The sequence below is a fragment of the Dryobates pubescens genome, chromosome 29 (assembly GCF_014839835.1).
Source record: "Dryobates pubescens isolate bDryPub1 chromosome 29, bDryPub1.pri, whole genome shotgun sequence".
In the NCBI taxonomy this organism is placed as follows: domain Eukaryota; kingdom Metazoa; phylum Chordata; class Aves; order Piciformes; family Picidae; genus Dryobates; species Dryobates pubescens.
Window position 1 is genome coordinate 10,812,345 of NC_071640.1, and position 13,736 is coordinate 10,826,080.

A 13,736-nucleotide genomic window follows, 5' to 3' on the forward strand; every position below is an offset into this window, starting at 1 on the left:
TGTGCATCCCAGGCTCCCCCCTGCTGTGGCTGAGGATGTGCAAACAGCATCTCTCTGCTGCCGTTTGTTCTGTGGAGTGAGGGCGTTTTACTCCTGGGGCTGATAAATCCCGACGACAAATCTCCTGGCTGGCTCGAAGCTCCTCTGCCGCTATTTCCCCACAGGCTCGAACCTGTCTGTGTGTTTGTGGCACGCTTATCTTTAGGAACAGGAAAGGATCCCTCTTTGGAATGCTAAACCCAGGGCATCATTTCATTCTCATCACCATCACCATTATTGCTGTCTCCAGCATCCTCCTGGGGCTTTGATTTCATTTTTGGTTTACAGTCAAGCACAGAAGAGCTGCTAAAGAGCTACCCAGACAGAAAGTGGACTGATAGCTGCTTTGAGAGCCTGAGATGGGGTTTATGAACCTTGCAGCCATGACTGATCCCACCTCCTATGCCTAAACAAACAAGGCTGTTGCAATATTGCAGCTGGGAGAGTTTCAGGGAGCTCTCTTTTCTCCTAGGTTTGCAGGGACAGGTCTGCTCAGAGAGAAGCTGATTCACATCAACCTTCACTGGACACCAGTGGGGGGCAAGAAAATGCATGAATTAAATGCCACCCACAAACTGGAAACTGCCCCATTGCATCCTTTCCCACAGTGACACTGGTGAGGAGTGCCAGGGCTGTGTCAGTGTTGGCTGGAAGCAGCCCCCTGCCCAAACAAGAAAGATAGGAAGAGCACTCAGTTTGGTCTCCAGAAGCTCATTTTCAGGATGATAAAAATCCAGCAGGCTCAGAGCATCTGTCTGCTTTAACCAAGCAGGGCAGTGGGGCTGAGGAGGTGATTGTCAAGCTGGTTTGTATCTGAGCAGCCTGAGACTTGCTAGGATTCATGACTGGATTAACAGGAACAGAGAGCCAGTCACCCCCTGCAAAGGAGAGGATTTCCTGCTCTCAGCTTCGAGCAGAGACACTTTGAGCGCTCTCTGAACTGGATGTCAACACTCACTGCCTGTGACACCTGGTCACAGTCATCATAGGGGGAAAAAACCCACAGAAGAAGTGAACTCCTTCTCCCTTTCCAAGCCTCAGAAGGGAGGTTTGCCTTGCTTTGACCTGGGTGCCAGTCAACAGGCAGGCAGGCAGGGCTTGTGCCTTTGCTTCCTGCCAGCCCCTGCCCCACGCTGACTCAAAGCAGCAGATTTGGGGCACACCCTGATGAAGTCCCAGTAATTTGTTCAGAGGCTGAGGAGGTGCTGCTTGATATTCACGGCCCAAAGAACGACTCAGAAAGATGAAGTATTCATTTGAATCCCTCACTTCCCCAAAAGGAAATCGTGCTCAAAGAGAAGAGGCTTTAAAAGCAAACCCTGATGGTTGTTCTCACAGCAAGCAGAGTTGCTCTGAAGGGCTCAAACTTCCCCCAGCCTGCCTGGGAAGTTGGAATTCTTGCTGGAAAAGCCTCAGAGAACATCAGGCTTTGAATTGTTTAGGTTGGAAGAGACCTTTAAGGTCATTGAGTCCAACCATTAACCCAGCACTGCCAGGTCACCACTGAGCCATGGCCCTCAGCACCACATCTCCATGGCTTTGAAATCCCTCCAGGGATGGAGGCTCCTTGGGGAATGTTGCTTTGCAAACTACCACTTGTGGCTAACACTGTTTTGCTTTTATACCTCCCTGCCAGCTTGCTACACTTCTTGTGAGAGAGTTTTTTGCTTAACCCAGGCTGACCACTCCTGAAAGATGCTGTGCTAATACTTTCCATGTGCAGGGAAACTAAGCCACACACATCTAAGCAAGGTTAACAAGAAGCCTGGGTTTTGGATGTCACATTTGAGGGAAGCAAGAGATTCAGCAGCCCAGCATTTCCATTTCAAAGCAGACCACTTGGCTCCTCTGGAAACCAAATCTCTGATGGATGAATGAATGGGGACAAAGTCTTTAAAGAGGGGAGGGAAACATCCCTTTGAGAAACTCAGGTTGGACATCACTTGCTCCAAGATCTAAACAATTCTTTGGGGTAGGATTGGGCAGAGAAAGCCCAGACCCCAATATTACAGATACACAGATGCAGAGATTGCATTGGAGGGTTGGAAAGGACCCTCAAAGGTCACCTTGTCCAACCACCCTGCAGTCAGCAGGGACATCTCCAACTAGATCAGGTTGCCCAGGGTCACATCAAGTCTGATGGGGAATGTCTCCAGGGATGGGGAATGTCTCCAGGGACAGGTGTCACTCCTCAGCTGGCTCAAAAATCATCCAATGTCAACCCCATCTCCTTCTCTCCATCCACTTCCTGGCCAGATAAGCTGAGATGTTTCTCCCTGACCTTTGCTAGGAAGAACAGAAGATGAGGACTACAAATCTCACTGCCTTAATGTGAAAGGAATTTTGACACCTCAGAAAATTAAAAACTCCTGAGAAACATCGAGGCAACCCCAGGCACAAATCCAGGCTGGGCAGGGACTGGCTGGAAAGCAGCCCTGAGGAGAGAGCCTTGGGGGTGCTGGTGGAGGAGAAGCTCAGCAGGAGCTCTCAGTGTGCACTTGCAGCCCAGAAAGCCAACCAGAGCCTGGGCTGCAGCAAGAGAAATGTGGCCAGCAGGGCCAGGGAGGGGATTCTCCCCCTCTGTGCAGCTCTGCTGAGACTCCACCTGGAGTACTGCCCCCAGTTCTGGAGCCCCTGTTACAAGAGGGATCTGGAGGTGCTGGAAGGTGTCCAGAGAAGGGCCAAGAGGATGAGCAGAGGGCTGGAGCACCTCTCCTGTGGGGACAGACTGAAGGAGTTGGGGCTGTTCAGTCTGGAGAAGAGAAGGCTCTGAAGTGACCTAATTGTGGCCTTCCAGTATCTGAAGGGGGCTCCAAGAAGGCTGGGGAGGGACTGCTCAGGCTCTCAGGTAGTGATAGGACTGGGGGGAATGGAATGAAGCTGGAGGTGGGGAGATTCAGGCTGGAGGTGAGGAGGAAGTTCTTCCCCATGAGAGTGGTGAAGCCCTGGAATGGGTTGTCCAGGGAGGTGGTTGAGGCCCCGTCCCTGGAGGTGTTTAAGCCCAGGCTGGCTGAGGCTCTGGCCAGGCTGATCTAGTGTGGGGTGTCCCTGCCCATGGCAGGGGGGTTGGAACTAGCTGATCCTCGTGGTCCCTTCCAACCCTGACTGATACTATGATATCCTGGGCCAAGCTTAGAGAGAGGTCCCAGTAACTTTGGTGCTGCAGGGGGTCGTGGCAGCATTTGCCGTCCGCGGAGCGCTTAAGAGGAGCAGCAGACCTGAGCGGCTGCCCGAAAAGCGACTAGAAGCGGTCCCTAAATACCCGAGCCAGGCTCCAGCAGTTCCTTGACAAAGGTGAAAGCGTTTTGCTCATTAGCAAATGAAACGCTGCTAATTTCTTCCCTTTCTCTCATCGGCGAGGCCAACAAAGAGCTGGGTGGAGGTTGGGCACGGGCTGCCGAACGGTCGCTGTAATCACTCAAGGCTGATTTAGCAGAAGCTTAGCCTGCCCGAGTCCTGCAGCCTGTGTTCCAGGTCGGCTCCTAGCCCGGAGGAAGGTTTGCAAGGAAATGACTCCGCGGCCCAGAATTACACTTGGAAAAGTTTCCCTTCCATCATCCGAGTTCCTCGAGAAGTTTGCTCTTTCCTCTGCTCTCCTCTGAGAAAAAAAGGGCTCAAATAACAGTAATGAAAAGCTAATTTTCCTTGGGAAAGAGCAATTCCTCTGGGCTGTGCCTCTTGCTTCGCTCAGAACCTTCCACTTGGAACATTATTTAATGCCATAAATGGCGAGCTGCGATCGAGGGAGGGAGAGATTGGCCTCGGAGGTGAAACTCTGGAGGTGCAAATACTCTGGGTGAGAGTGGGGAGGAGGAAAGAGAAACAGCAAAGGTGAAGCCTCCATGACTCTACATTTTTCTAAGGAGTTCACAGAGCCAGCAGCTGATTTCAGGAAGGACACTTTTCATTGTGAGAACAGTCTGGGAAATAAATTGCCTGAGGTCACCGCCACAAAACACTTAAAACAACGTGTCCTGCAAGAGAACTTGGTCACAAAGCCCTCAGCTTAACGTTTGGATGAAGAGTGAAGAGATTCAGCCTAAAACTGGGACACTTTTCAAGGCATTCTACAAGACAAATGCAGGGATTAGCTCCCCCCCACCCCCCACCCCCCAAAGCTCTGAGATGATGCAGGGCAGAAAGTGAACGTTTCACTGAGAAATGGAGCCCCCAACACTGCACTTCAGAGGCAGCTCTGTGCCAGGGGCCTGCCTCCTCTGCAGCTGATTGCCTGGAAATGAGGGTGCTAAGCAGAATGTACTTACGAGAAGGCAAAGGCCACCAAGGCTCCACTGACCACAATGAAGTCCAGGATGTTCCACAGGTCACGGAAGTAGGAGCCAGGGTGGAGTAACAGCCCCAAGTCAATCATCTGTGGAGGAAGCACATGGAAAGAGAAGAGGCTGAATGAAACAAGCAGCAAACAGACACTATTGAGGTACAGAGGAAGTTTGGCCTTGACCAAACTTGACAAAGCTTGTCTTCAGGGCTTCACAGCAGCAGGGCAACACCTGGCTGCTCACTCAAGCTGCTCATCTTCTCTTCTCCAGGCTGAGCAACCCCAGCTCCCTCAGCCTAGCCTCACAGCAGAGGTGCCCCAGCCCCTGAATCATCTTTGTGTCCTCCTCTGGATTTGCTTCAACAGTTCTGTGTCACAGAATCGTAGAGTAGAGTAGAGTAGAGTAGAGTAGAATAGAATAGAATAGAATAGAATAGACCAGACCAGGTTGGAAAAGACCTCAGAGATCATCAAGTCCAACCTATCACCCAACACCATCTGATCAACTAAACCATGGCATCAAGTGCCTCATCCAGGCTCTTCCTAAACAGCTCCAGGGATGGGGACTCCACCACCTCCCTGGGCAGCACATTCCCATGGCCAATCTCTCTTGCTGAGAAGATCTTTCTCCTCCCCTCCAGCCTAAACCTCCCCTGGCACAGCTTGAGACTGTGTCCTCTTGTTCTGGTGCTGCTTGCCTGGGAGAAGAAACCAACCCCCACCTGCCTACAACCTCCCTGCAGGGAGTTGTAGACAGCAAGAAGGTCTCCCCTGAGCTTCCTCTTCTTTGTTAGGGTTGGAAGGGACCTCAAGGCTCAGCCAGTTCCAACCTCCCTGCCATGGCCAGGGACACCTCACACTGCAGCAGGTTGCTCACAGCCACATCCAGCCTGGCTGCAAACACCTCCAGGGATGAGGCTTCCACCACCTCCCTGGGCAACCTGTCCTTTTTATCCTCTTTACCCAGCCACAGCTATTAAAGATATCTCTATTTTCCTCCATAAAATGTGAGACTGCAGACACCAGGAGAGCTGCTGGAGAAAGGCACTGCTGTGTACTGGCCACTCCCAAGTGCTGCTCCCAGTTGAAGCTTTCCATCCCCACCACCACCTTTCCTGCACCCCAGGGAGCTCTGTCATGCTCCACCCTTGTCCTCCAGATTCCCAGAGTGAAAAATCTGAAAGGGGAGGTGAACCTGGAAGAATTCTTACCTTGATCACCATCTCAAAGGTAAAGACTCCTGTGAAAATGTAATCCAAGTACTTCAGAGCCTGAATGGGAAAGAGAAAGAGAAAGGTGTGTTAGGAGTGAGAGGAAAAACCACCCTGGATCAATCTGCAGGTCAGCACAGACTGGACTCACAGAACCACAGGCTGGCTTGGGGTTGGAAGGGATCTTAGAGATCATCTAAGAGCAACCCCCCTGCACTCAGCAGTGACATCTGCAACCAGAGCAGGTTGCTCAGAGCCTAAAACAACCTCACCTGGAATGGTTCCAGGGATGGGGCAGCTCCACCTCTCTGAGCAACCTGGGCAGGGTCTCAGCATCCTCAGAGTCAAACATTTTTTCCTTCTCTCTAGTCTGAGTCTCCCTCTTTTAGTTTCAAACCATCCCCCCTTGGCCTGTCCCCACATGCCCTGCTTAGAGGTGTGGTGGTAAATAACATCCCTTGTTCAAGCAGGGGGGGAATTCTGGAACCTTTTGCTGTAGTCCCCAGCTTTCTGCTTGTCCCCTGCAACTCCTGAAAGGCCACCAGAAGGTCTCCTTGGAGCCTTCTCTACTCCAGGCTGAGCAACTCTCAGCCTGGCCTCACAGCAGAGGGCTTCCAGCCCTCCCAGCATTGCTGTGACCTCCTCTGGCCCTGCTCCACTACCTCCCTGTCTGTGCTGAGGGCTCCAGAGCTGCCCCAGCACTGCAGGGGGAGGTCTCAGCAGAGCACAGCAGAGGGGCAGAATCCCCTCCCTGCCCCTGCTGCCCACACAACTCATCAGATTTACACAGCCACATTTTCCATTCCCTGCCAGGCTGCCTCATCCCTGCCCATGGGCTGCTTCAGTGCACCTCCATCTACAGCAGCTTTAATAAGGCAAACTGGCTGTTTCCAATCAAAATGTTTTAATATCCTTTCCTAAAGAGCTTATTTGGCAGCATCTCTGCAGCAGCCTGGGCTGCTCTTCCCTTCTGCTCTAGCTGCTGATAGTATGATTAAAGACCTTGGGAGGGTGAGAGAGTGATAAAATCCTCTTTGTAACACTGATCCCACAGTCATTAAGGATGAAGAAGAGAGATTGCTCATGTCTGCTTCAGCTCCTTACTGATAAAGGGATTCATGGAACCTCCTCTGGAAGAAGGCAGCACTGGCCAGACTCAGACAGAGGAGGCCAGGCCAGGCCATTCCTGCTCTCACCTGCTCTGCTGCTTTGTGCTCTGGGGCAATTCAGATCCTGGAGCTGTTTAAGAAGTGGATGAACAGACTCCTCAGTACACATCCTGCTCAATGCACAGAACCACAGAATGAGAGGGGTTGGAAGGGACCTCTGGAGAACACCTAGTCCAAGTCTCCTGCCAGAGCAGGGTCACCCAGAGTAGGCTGCACAGGGTAGCATCCAGGTGGGCTTTGAAGGGCTCCAGAGATGGAGACACCACCACCTCTCTGGGTAGCCTGTTCCAGTGTCTCCCCACCCTCTCTCTGGGAACTGTCTTCCTCATCTCCACTCTCCATCTTCCCTCTTCCAGCCTGTTCTAGTGTCTCCCCACCCTCTCTCTGAGGACTGTCTTCCTCATCTCCACTCTCCATCTTCCCTCTTCCAGCCTGTTCTAGTGTCTCCCCACCCTCTCTCTGAGGACTGTCTTCCTCATCTCCACTCTCCATCCTCCCTCTTCCAGCCTGTTCTAGTGTCTCCCCACCCTCTCTCTGAGGAATGTCTTCCTCATCTCCACTCTCCATCCTCCCTCTTCCAGCCTGTTCTAGTGTCTCCCCACCCTCTCTCTGAAGAATGTCTTCCTCATCTCCACTCTCCATCTTCCCTCTTCCAGCTCAAAGCCATTGTCCCTCATCCTGTCACTCCCAGCCCTTGTCAGAAGTCCCTCCCCAGCTCTTCTGGAGCCCCTTCAGGTACTGGAAGGCTGCTCTAAGGTCTCCCTGCAGCCTTCTCTTGTCCAGGCTGAACAGCCCCAGCTCTCCCATCCTGTCCCTGCAGGGGAGGTTCTGCAGCCCTCTGATCACCTTCCTGGCCCCGGCGTGGACATGCCCTGCACGTAACTGCTGGGAAGAGCACAACAACCTGATTCAGGCCATGCTGGTTGGTACTCACATCATTCCTTGGTGACTCAGCTTGGACAGGGTCTTCTGCAGCCAGGGCAATGCTGCTGAGGGCTATCACGATGAGGATGACCATCTCGAAGTAGCGCAGGTTGACGATGTAGTGGAAGAGACGCCGGATCCTGCGGGCAAGGCAAGCAGAGGGGAGGGCTACAGCAGCTGCTGCTGCCAGTGCAGGGGGATCAAAGTGGGCAGGAGGACCACGCTCATGACAATAGAACAGAATAGAATAGAATAGAACAGAACATATTAGAACAGAACAGAACAGAATAGAATAGAATAGAATAGAATAGAATAGAATAGAACAGAATAGAACAAAATAGAGTAGAATAGAGTAGAATAGAACAGAATAGAGCATATTAGAACATAACAGAATAGAACAGAACAGAATAGAATAGAGCATATTAGAATAGAATAGAATAGAATAGAATAGAATAGAATAGAATAGAATAGGATAGGATAGGATAGGATAGAACAGAATAGAGCATATTAGAACATAACAGAATAGAATAGAATAGAATAGAATAGAATAGAATAGAATAGAATAGAACAGATTAGAACAGAACAGGATAGAATAGAATAGAATAGAATAGAATAGAATAGAATAGAATAGAATAGAATAGAATAGAATAGAATAGAATAGAATTAACCAGGTTGGAAAAGACCTCTGAGATCATCAAGTCCAACCTATCACCCAACACCATCTGATCAACTAAACCATGGCACCAAGTGCCACATCCAGGCTCTTCACACAGAATCACCAAGGTTGGAAGAGACCTCAAAGATCAGCAAGTCCAACCTGTCACCACAGACCCCATGACTAAATCATGGCTCCAAGTGCCACATCCAATCCCCTCTTGAACACCTCCAGGGACGGGGACTCCACCACCTCCCTGGGCAGCACATTCCCATGGCCAATCTCTCTTGCTGGGAAGAATCTCTTCCTAACAATATCACCTTTAGGATTCCCACTGCAGTCATGGTAAGAAAATAAGCTCCATGCTTGATGGCTTTAACTCTGCTTTGCAACAGATTCAGAGATTTATAGAATGGGTTGGGTTAGAAGGGGCCTTGAAGATCATCCAGTTCCAACCCCCCTGCCATGGGCAGGGACACCTCCCACCAGCCCAGGTTGCTCAAGGCCTCATCCAGCCTGACCTTGAACACCTCCAGGCAGGGAGCATCCACAGCCTCCCTGGGCAACCTGTTCCAGTGTCTCACCTCCCTCCCTGTAAAGAATTTCTTCCTAATCTCCAGTCTCAATCCGCCCTCCTCAAGCTTCAATCCATTCCCTCTCCTCCTGTCAGGGGGAATGGACCTATGGTGAGATTTAAAGACAGACACTGAACATCTCTGCAGTGCTCTCTCCCCACCCTCTGAAGCCATGACATCCATCAGTCCACCAAAAGGGCACTGAGAGCTTTCAGACACCCAGACTCAATTCTACCAATTATGTTCCTAAGCTCCCCCATCTTTTTCACTTTGATCTCCCAGACTCAAGATCCTGCCAGCTCAAAATGAGGCTTGAAATCCTTTTAATATCAACTAATCCCTTTAAAATTGAGAAAGATGTGCAGCACTGTGAGCCTCTCAGCTGCAACCAGCTCCCTAACTAGCAGCATTACTTCTTCCAGTCCCCCTCGCCAAGCTCCTCTGCTTGCCCTTTATTCTGCACTAGTACTTTGCAGTCATAGATTTGATTACTTTAACCTAATCTTGGGGGAGGGTGTGGGGTTCTGTCCTTCTTGTTTATTGTTTTCTTCACCAATTGCACCCAGGAGGAGTGACAAATGCTTCAGTTCCTGAGCAGTGCAAAACTCATCACAAACCTCAGCTAACAGCTCGCTCTGAACCGCAATCCCCAAGCACTTAACTGCTGAGAGAGCTTCTGCACGTGGCCCCTGCCAGCCAAAGCAAGGGCTTGGGCTCTGCCTGGGAGTCCAATTGCATTTAACCAGCCACCAACCTTGTTAGCTGGGACTGTGATTCAGTTAGTTGATCACACTCTCCCTAAGCCAATGTCTGAATGGTTTGCATTAGAATCTGTCTTCTTTCACATCCCCTTCTAGAGCGCTTTCCCCTGGAGTGCTGATGGATGTACTCAGCACTGCTTAGGCCACACCTTGAGTCCTGGGTCCAGTTCTGGGCTCCTCAGTTTAAGGACATTGAGACACTTGAAGGTGACCAGAGAAGGGCAATGAGGCTGGGGAGGGGTCTGGAGCACAGCCCTGGGAGGAGAGGCTGAGGGAGCTGGGGTTGCTTAGCCTGGAGAAGAGGAGGCTCAGGGGAGACCTCATTGCCCTCTATAACTCCCTGAAGGGAGGTTGTAGCCAGGTGGGGTTGGTCTCTTCTCCCAGGCAAGCAGCACCAGAACAAGAGGACACAGTCTCAAGCTGTGCCAGGGGAGGTTTAGGCTGGAGGTGAGGAGAAAGTTCTTCATAGAGAGAGAGATTGGCCATTGGGATGTGCTGCCCAGGGAGGTGGTGGAGTCCCCATCCCTGGAGGTGTTCAAGAGGGGACTGGATGTGGCACTTAGAGCCATGGTTTAGTTGTCAGGAGGTGTTGGGTGATAGGTTGGACTTGATAATCTCTGAGGTCTGCTCCAACCTTATTGATTCTATGATTCTATGATTCAGGAGAGAGAGGGAGAGTTACAAACAGCAAGGAAAGAGGTTTGATGCAAAATGACTTGAAGGGAAGTGCTTCTGTGGATCCCTTAACTCTGGTTATCAATCTGACAGAAGAAGGTTATCAACAATGCTCTGGTGAGATCCCACCTATAATACTGAGTCCAGTTCTGGTGCCCCCATCATAAGAAGCACAAAGAATTGTTGGAGTGAGTCTGGAGGAGGCCACAGAGTTGATCCAAGGGCTGGAGTAGCTCTGCTATGAGGACAGGCTGAGGGAGCTGAGGCTGTTCAGCCTGGAGAAGAGAAGACTCCAGGGGGACCTTAGAGCTGCCTTTCAGTACCTGAAGGAAGCCTACAGGAAGGCTGCAGAGGAACTTTTCATGAGAGTGTCTGGAGACAGGACAAGGGAGAATGGTTTGAAGTTGAGGGAGAGTAGGGTAACACTGGACCTTATAATGAAGTTCTTCAATACAAGGGTGGGGACACTCTGGAACAGGCTGCCCAGGGAGGCTGTGGCTGCCTCCTCCCTGGGGGTGTTCAAAGCCAGGTTGGATGAGGCCTTGAGCAACCTGTTCTAGTAGAAGGTGTCTGTGCCCACAGCAGCAGATGATCTCTGAGGTCCTTTCCAACCTAGGCCATTCTATGACATGCTCCATGAGCTCATGGCACTGAAAGGCAACCCCTCCAGTAGCTTTTGGAACTAATGCCTGCATCAACCTCAATTCATCAAAGACACAACAAGCCCCAGTTTACAGCTCCTCATCATTCATAGCCAGTGGAGAGGTGCAGGAGCAGTTGTAAACTGCCAGAGGTGCTTGAGACATCACAGCATCATGGAATGGTTTGGGTTGGAAAGGACCTTGGAAGCTCATCCAGTCCAAACCCCCTGCAGCCAGCAGGGACATCTGCAACTAGAGCAGGTTGCTCAGAGCCCCAACCAACCTCACCTGGAATGGTTCCAGGGATGGGGCAGCTCCCACCTCTCTGGGCAGCCTGGGACAGGCTCTCACCTCCATCACTACAAAACTTTCTTCCTTCTCTCTGGTCTGAGTCTCCCTCTAGTTTCAAACCATCACCTCCTGGCCTGCCACAACAGGCCCTGCTCACAAGTCTGTCCTCACCTTTCTGCTCAGCCCCTTTAAGCACTGAAAGGCCACCAGAAGGTCTCCCTGGAGCTTTATCTTTCCCCAGGCTTATGAATCCCTCAGACAAATCCTTTTAATGCATAGCTGCTGCGAGAGGCTGCTGGCACTTGGAAATTCATCCTTTTTATTTATGCTTAGATCTCTTTTGGCCATGAGCAGCACCCAGGTCATGCATCCCCAGTGGGGCTTGGGAAGGAGACAGCTGGCAGGTGGAAACCTGCACACCCCAAAAAGCAGAGAAGACCTCTCTTGAGAAGTTAGCACCAGCCCAAGCACCTTGGGGGGAATCCAGCTGGGTCTGCATCTTGCCCAGAGGAAGGAAAACCAAGTTGCAGATATTCCAGGAGTTTGGTCTTTGTCTTGTTATTTCCCCTTGGCCCTGGGTTATAAAACCTCTTTCCCTGTGAACTTTGTCTTTCCAGTGGTCTGGGAGGAGGAGGTGTATGTGCTGGAGCACTAAAACAACATAGCCTGATGAAAAAAACCTCCACCAAATCCTGGACTATGAGGCTCAGAAGGTCACAACTGCAGTATGAGATGAGAGAAGAGAAACACACAGCTGAAACAAGAAGAGTCTTTCATAGAATCACAGAATGCTTTGTCTTGGAAGGGGACCTGAAAGATCATCCAGTTCTAACCCCCTGCCACAGGCAGGGACACCTCCCACCAGCCCCAAGGCTTCATCTAACCTGGCTTAGAACACCTCCAGGGAGGGGGCAGCCACAACCTCCCTGAGTGACCTTGTTCCAGTGTCTCACCACCCTCTTGCTGCTTCTCTCTCTGCCCAGTCCACTCCTCAGCTCAGACTTTCTGGGACACCTGCCACCAGCCCAGGTTGCTCAAAGCCTCATCCAGCCTGGCCTTGGACACTTCCAGCTATTGCTAAGTGTCTTGAGCTCTACCTGGCAGAAGGCTGGAGAAGGCAAGGAGACTTGGACAGACTGAGAGCTGGGCACAGAGGAACCTAATGAGGTTCACCAAGGACAAGTGCAGAGTCCTGCAGCTGGGAAGGAAGAAGAAACTGCAGCAGTAGAGGTCAGGAGGGGATCTGCTGGACAGCAGCCCTGGGGAGAAGGACCTGGGAGTGCTGGTGGGCAACAAGCTCTGCATGGGCCAGCAAAGTGCCCTGGTGGCCAAGAAGGCCAATGGGATCCTGGGCTGCATTCAGAGCAGTGTGGCCAGCAGAGCCAGGGAGCTTCTCCTCCCCCTCTACTCTGCCCTGCTGAGACCTCACCTGGAATATTGCATCCAGCTCTGGGCTCCCCAGTTCCAGAGGGACAGGGATCTGCTGGAGAGAGGCCAACAGAGAGCTAGCAGGATGGTGAAGGAACTGCAGCACTGCCTGGGGAGGAGAGGCTGAGGGACCTGGGGCTGTTCAGTCTGGAAAAAAGAAGACTGAGAGGGGATTTAATAAATGCTTATAAAGATCTGAGGGCTGGGGGCCAGGAGGGAGGGGACAGGGACAGGCTCTGCTCACTTGCTTCCTGGGATAGGACAAGGAGCAATGGATGTAAGCTGCAGCACAGGAGGTTCCACCTCAATACAAAGGGGAACTTCTTCACTGTGAGGGTCACAGAGCACTGGATCAGGCTGCCCAGAGAGGTTGTGGGGACTTTCAAGGCCCATCTGGATGTGCTCCTGTGTGACCTGAGCTAGATTGTATGGTCCTGCTGTGGCAGGGGGGTTGGACTGGATGATCTCTTTGGGTCCCTTCCAACCCCTGATATCCTGTGAGCCTGGGAAACACAAGTGTGTGTCTCCAAGGTTTGAGACAGAAGGGGCACATACTAAGCTTTCAGTCCAATTCCTTTGGGGATGAGAGGAGCTTAGCAGTAGCTTGAGGTTGTTCTCCCTCTCTGACAGCTGGCATTGAGAGACAGACTCTGACTTCTCTGTCTGATGGATTCTCTCTGTGCTTGTAGCAGTATCACCCTGGAGCACACAGGGCTGCAGCCTGGCCTAGGTAGCTGACACTTGTGTTGAAAGAATGTGTTCAGCCTGCCCAGGGGTTTCAGAGCATGGTTTCCACCACAGAGGCATTTCTGAGTACATGGAGCAGCCCATTGTGTTCCAGCAACTGATAGGCAGCCCAGGTGGGACAGTGCTGAGGAGCAGGAGGTGTAGGAACACTCATTCTTCTCTTCAACAGAGCTGCCAAAGGAAGGGCCTGGGCTCTCCACAGCTATCTGAGCATGCAGGCTACAACCTCTGAGCATCCCTGGAGGTGTTCAAGAGGGGATTGGATGTGGCACTTGGAGCCATGGCTTAGTAGTCATGAGGGCTTGGGTGACAGGTTGGACTTTATGGTCTTTGAGGTCTCT

General features: G+C 51.5%; 1 protein-coding gene across 1 annotated transcript in view; it reads right to left on the minus strand.

Moving 5' to 3' along the window:
• The window catches only part of CACNA1B (calcium voltage-gated channel subunit alpha1 B), a 432,602-nt gene that overhangs the window by 94,091 nt on the left and 324,775 nt on the right, over positions 1-13,736 (minus strand). Inside the window, exons 22-24 of the mRNA XM_054174438.1 lie at positions 7,633-7,762; positions 5,530-5,589; positions 4,305-4,411 (exon numbers count right to left, since the gene is read on the minus strand). Of these exons, the coding sequence (XP_054030413.1) occupies positions 4,305-4,411; positions 5,530-5,589; positions 7,633-7,762 (297 nt within the window). The remainder of the gene's footprint in view (positions 1-4,304; positions 4,412-5,529; positions 5,590-7,632; positions 7,763-13,736) is intronic.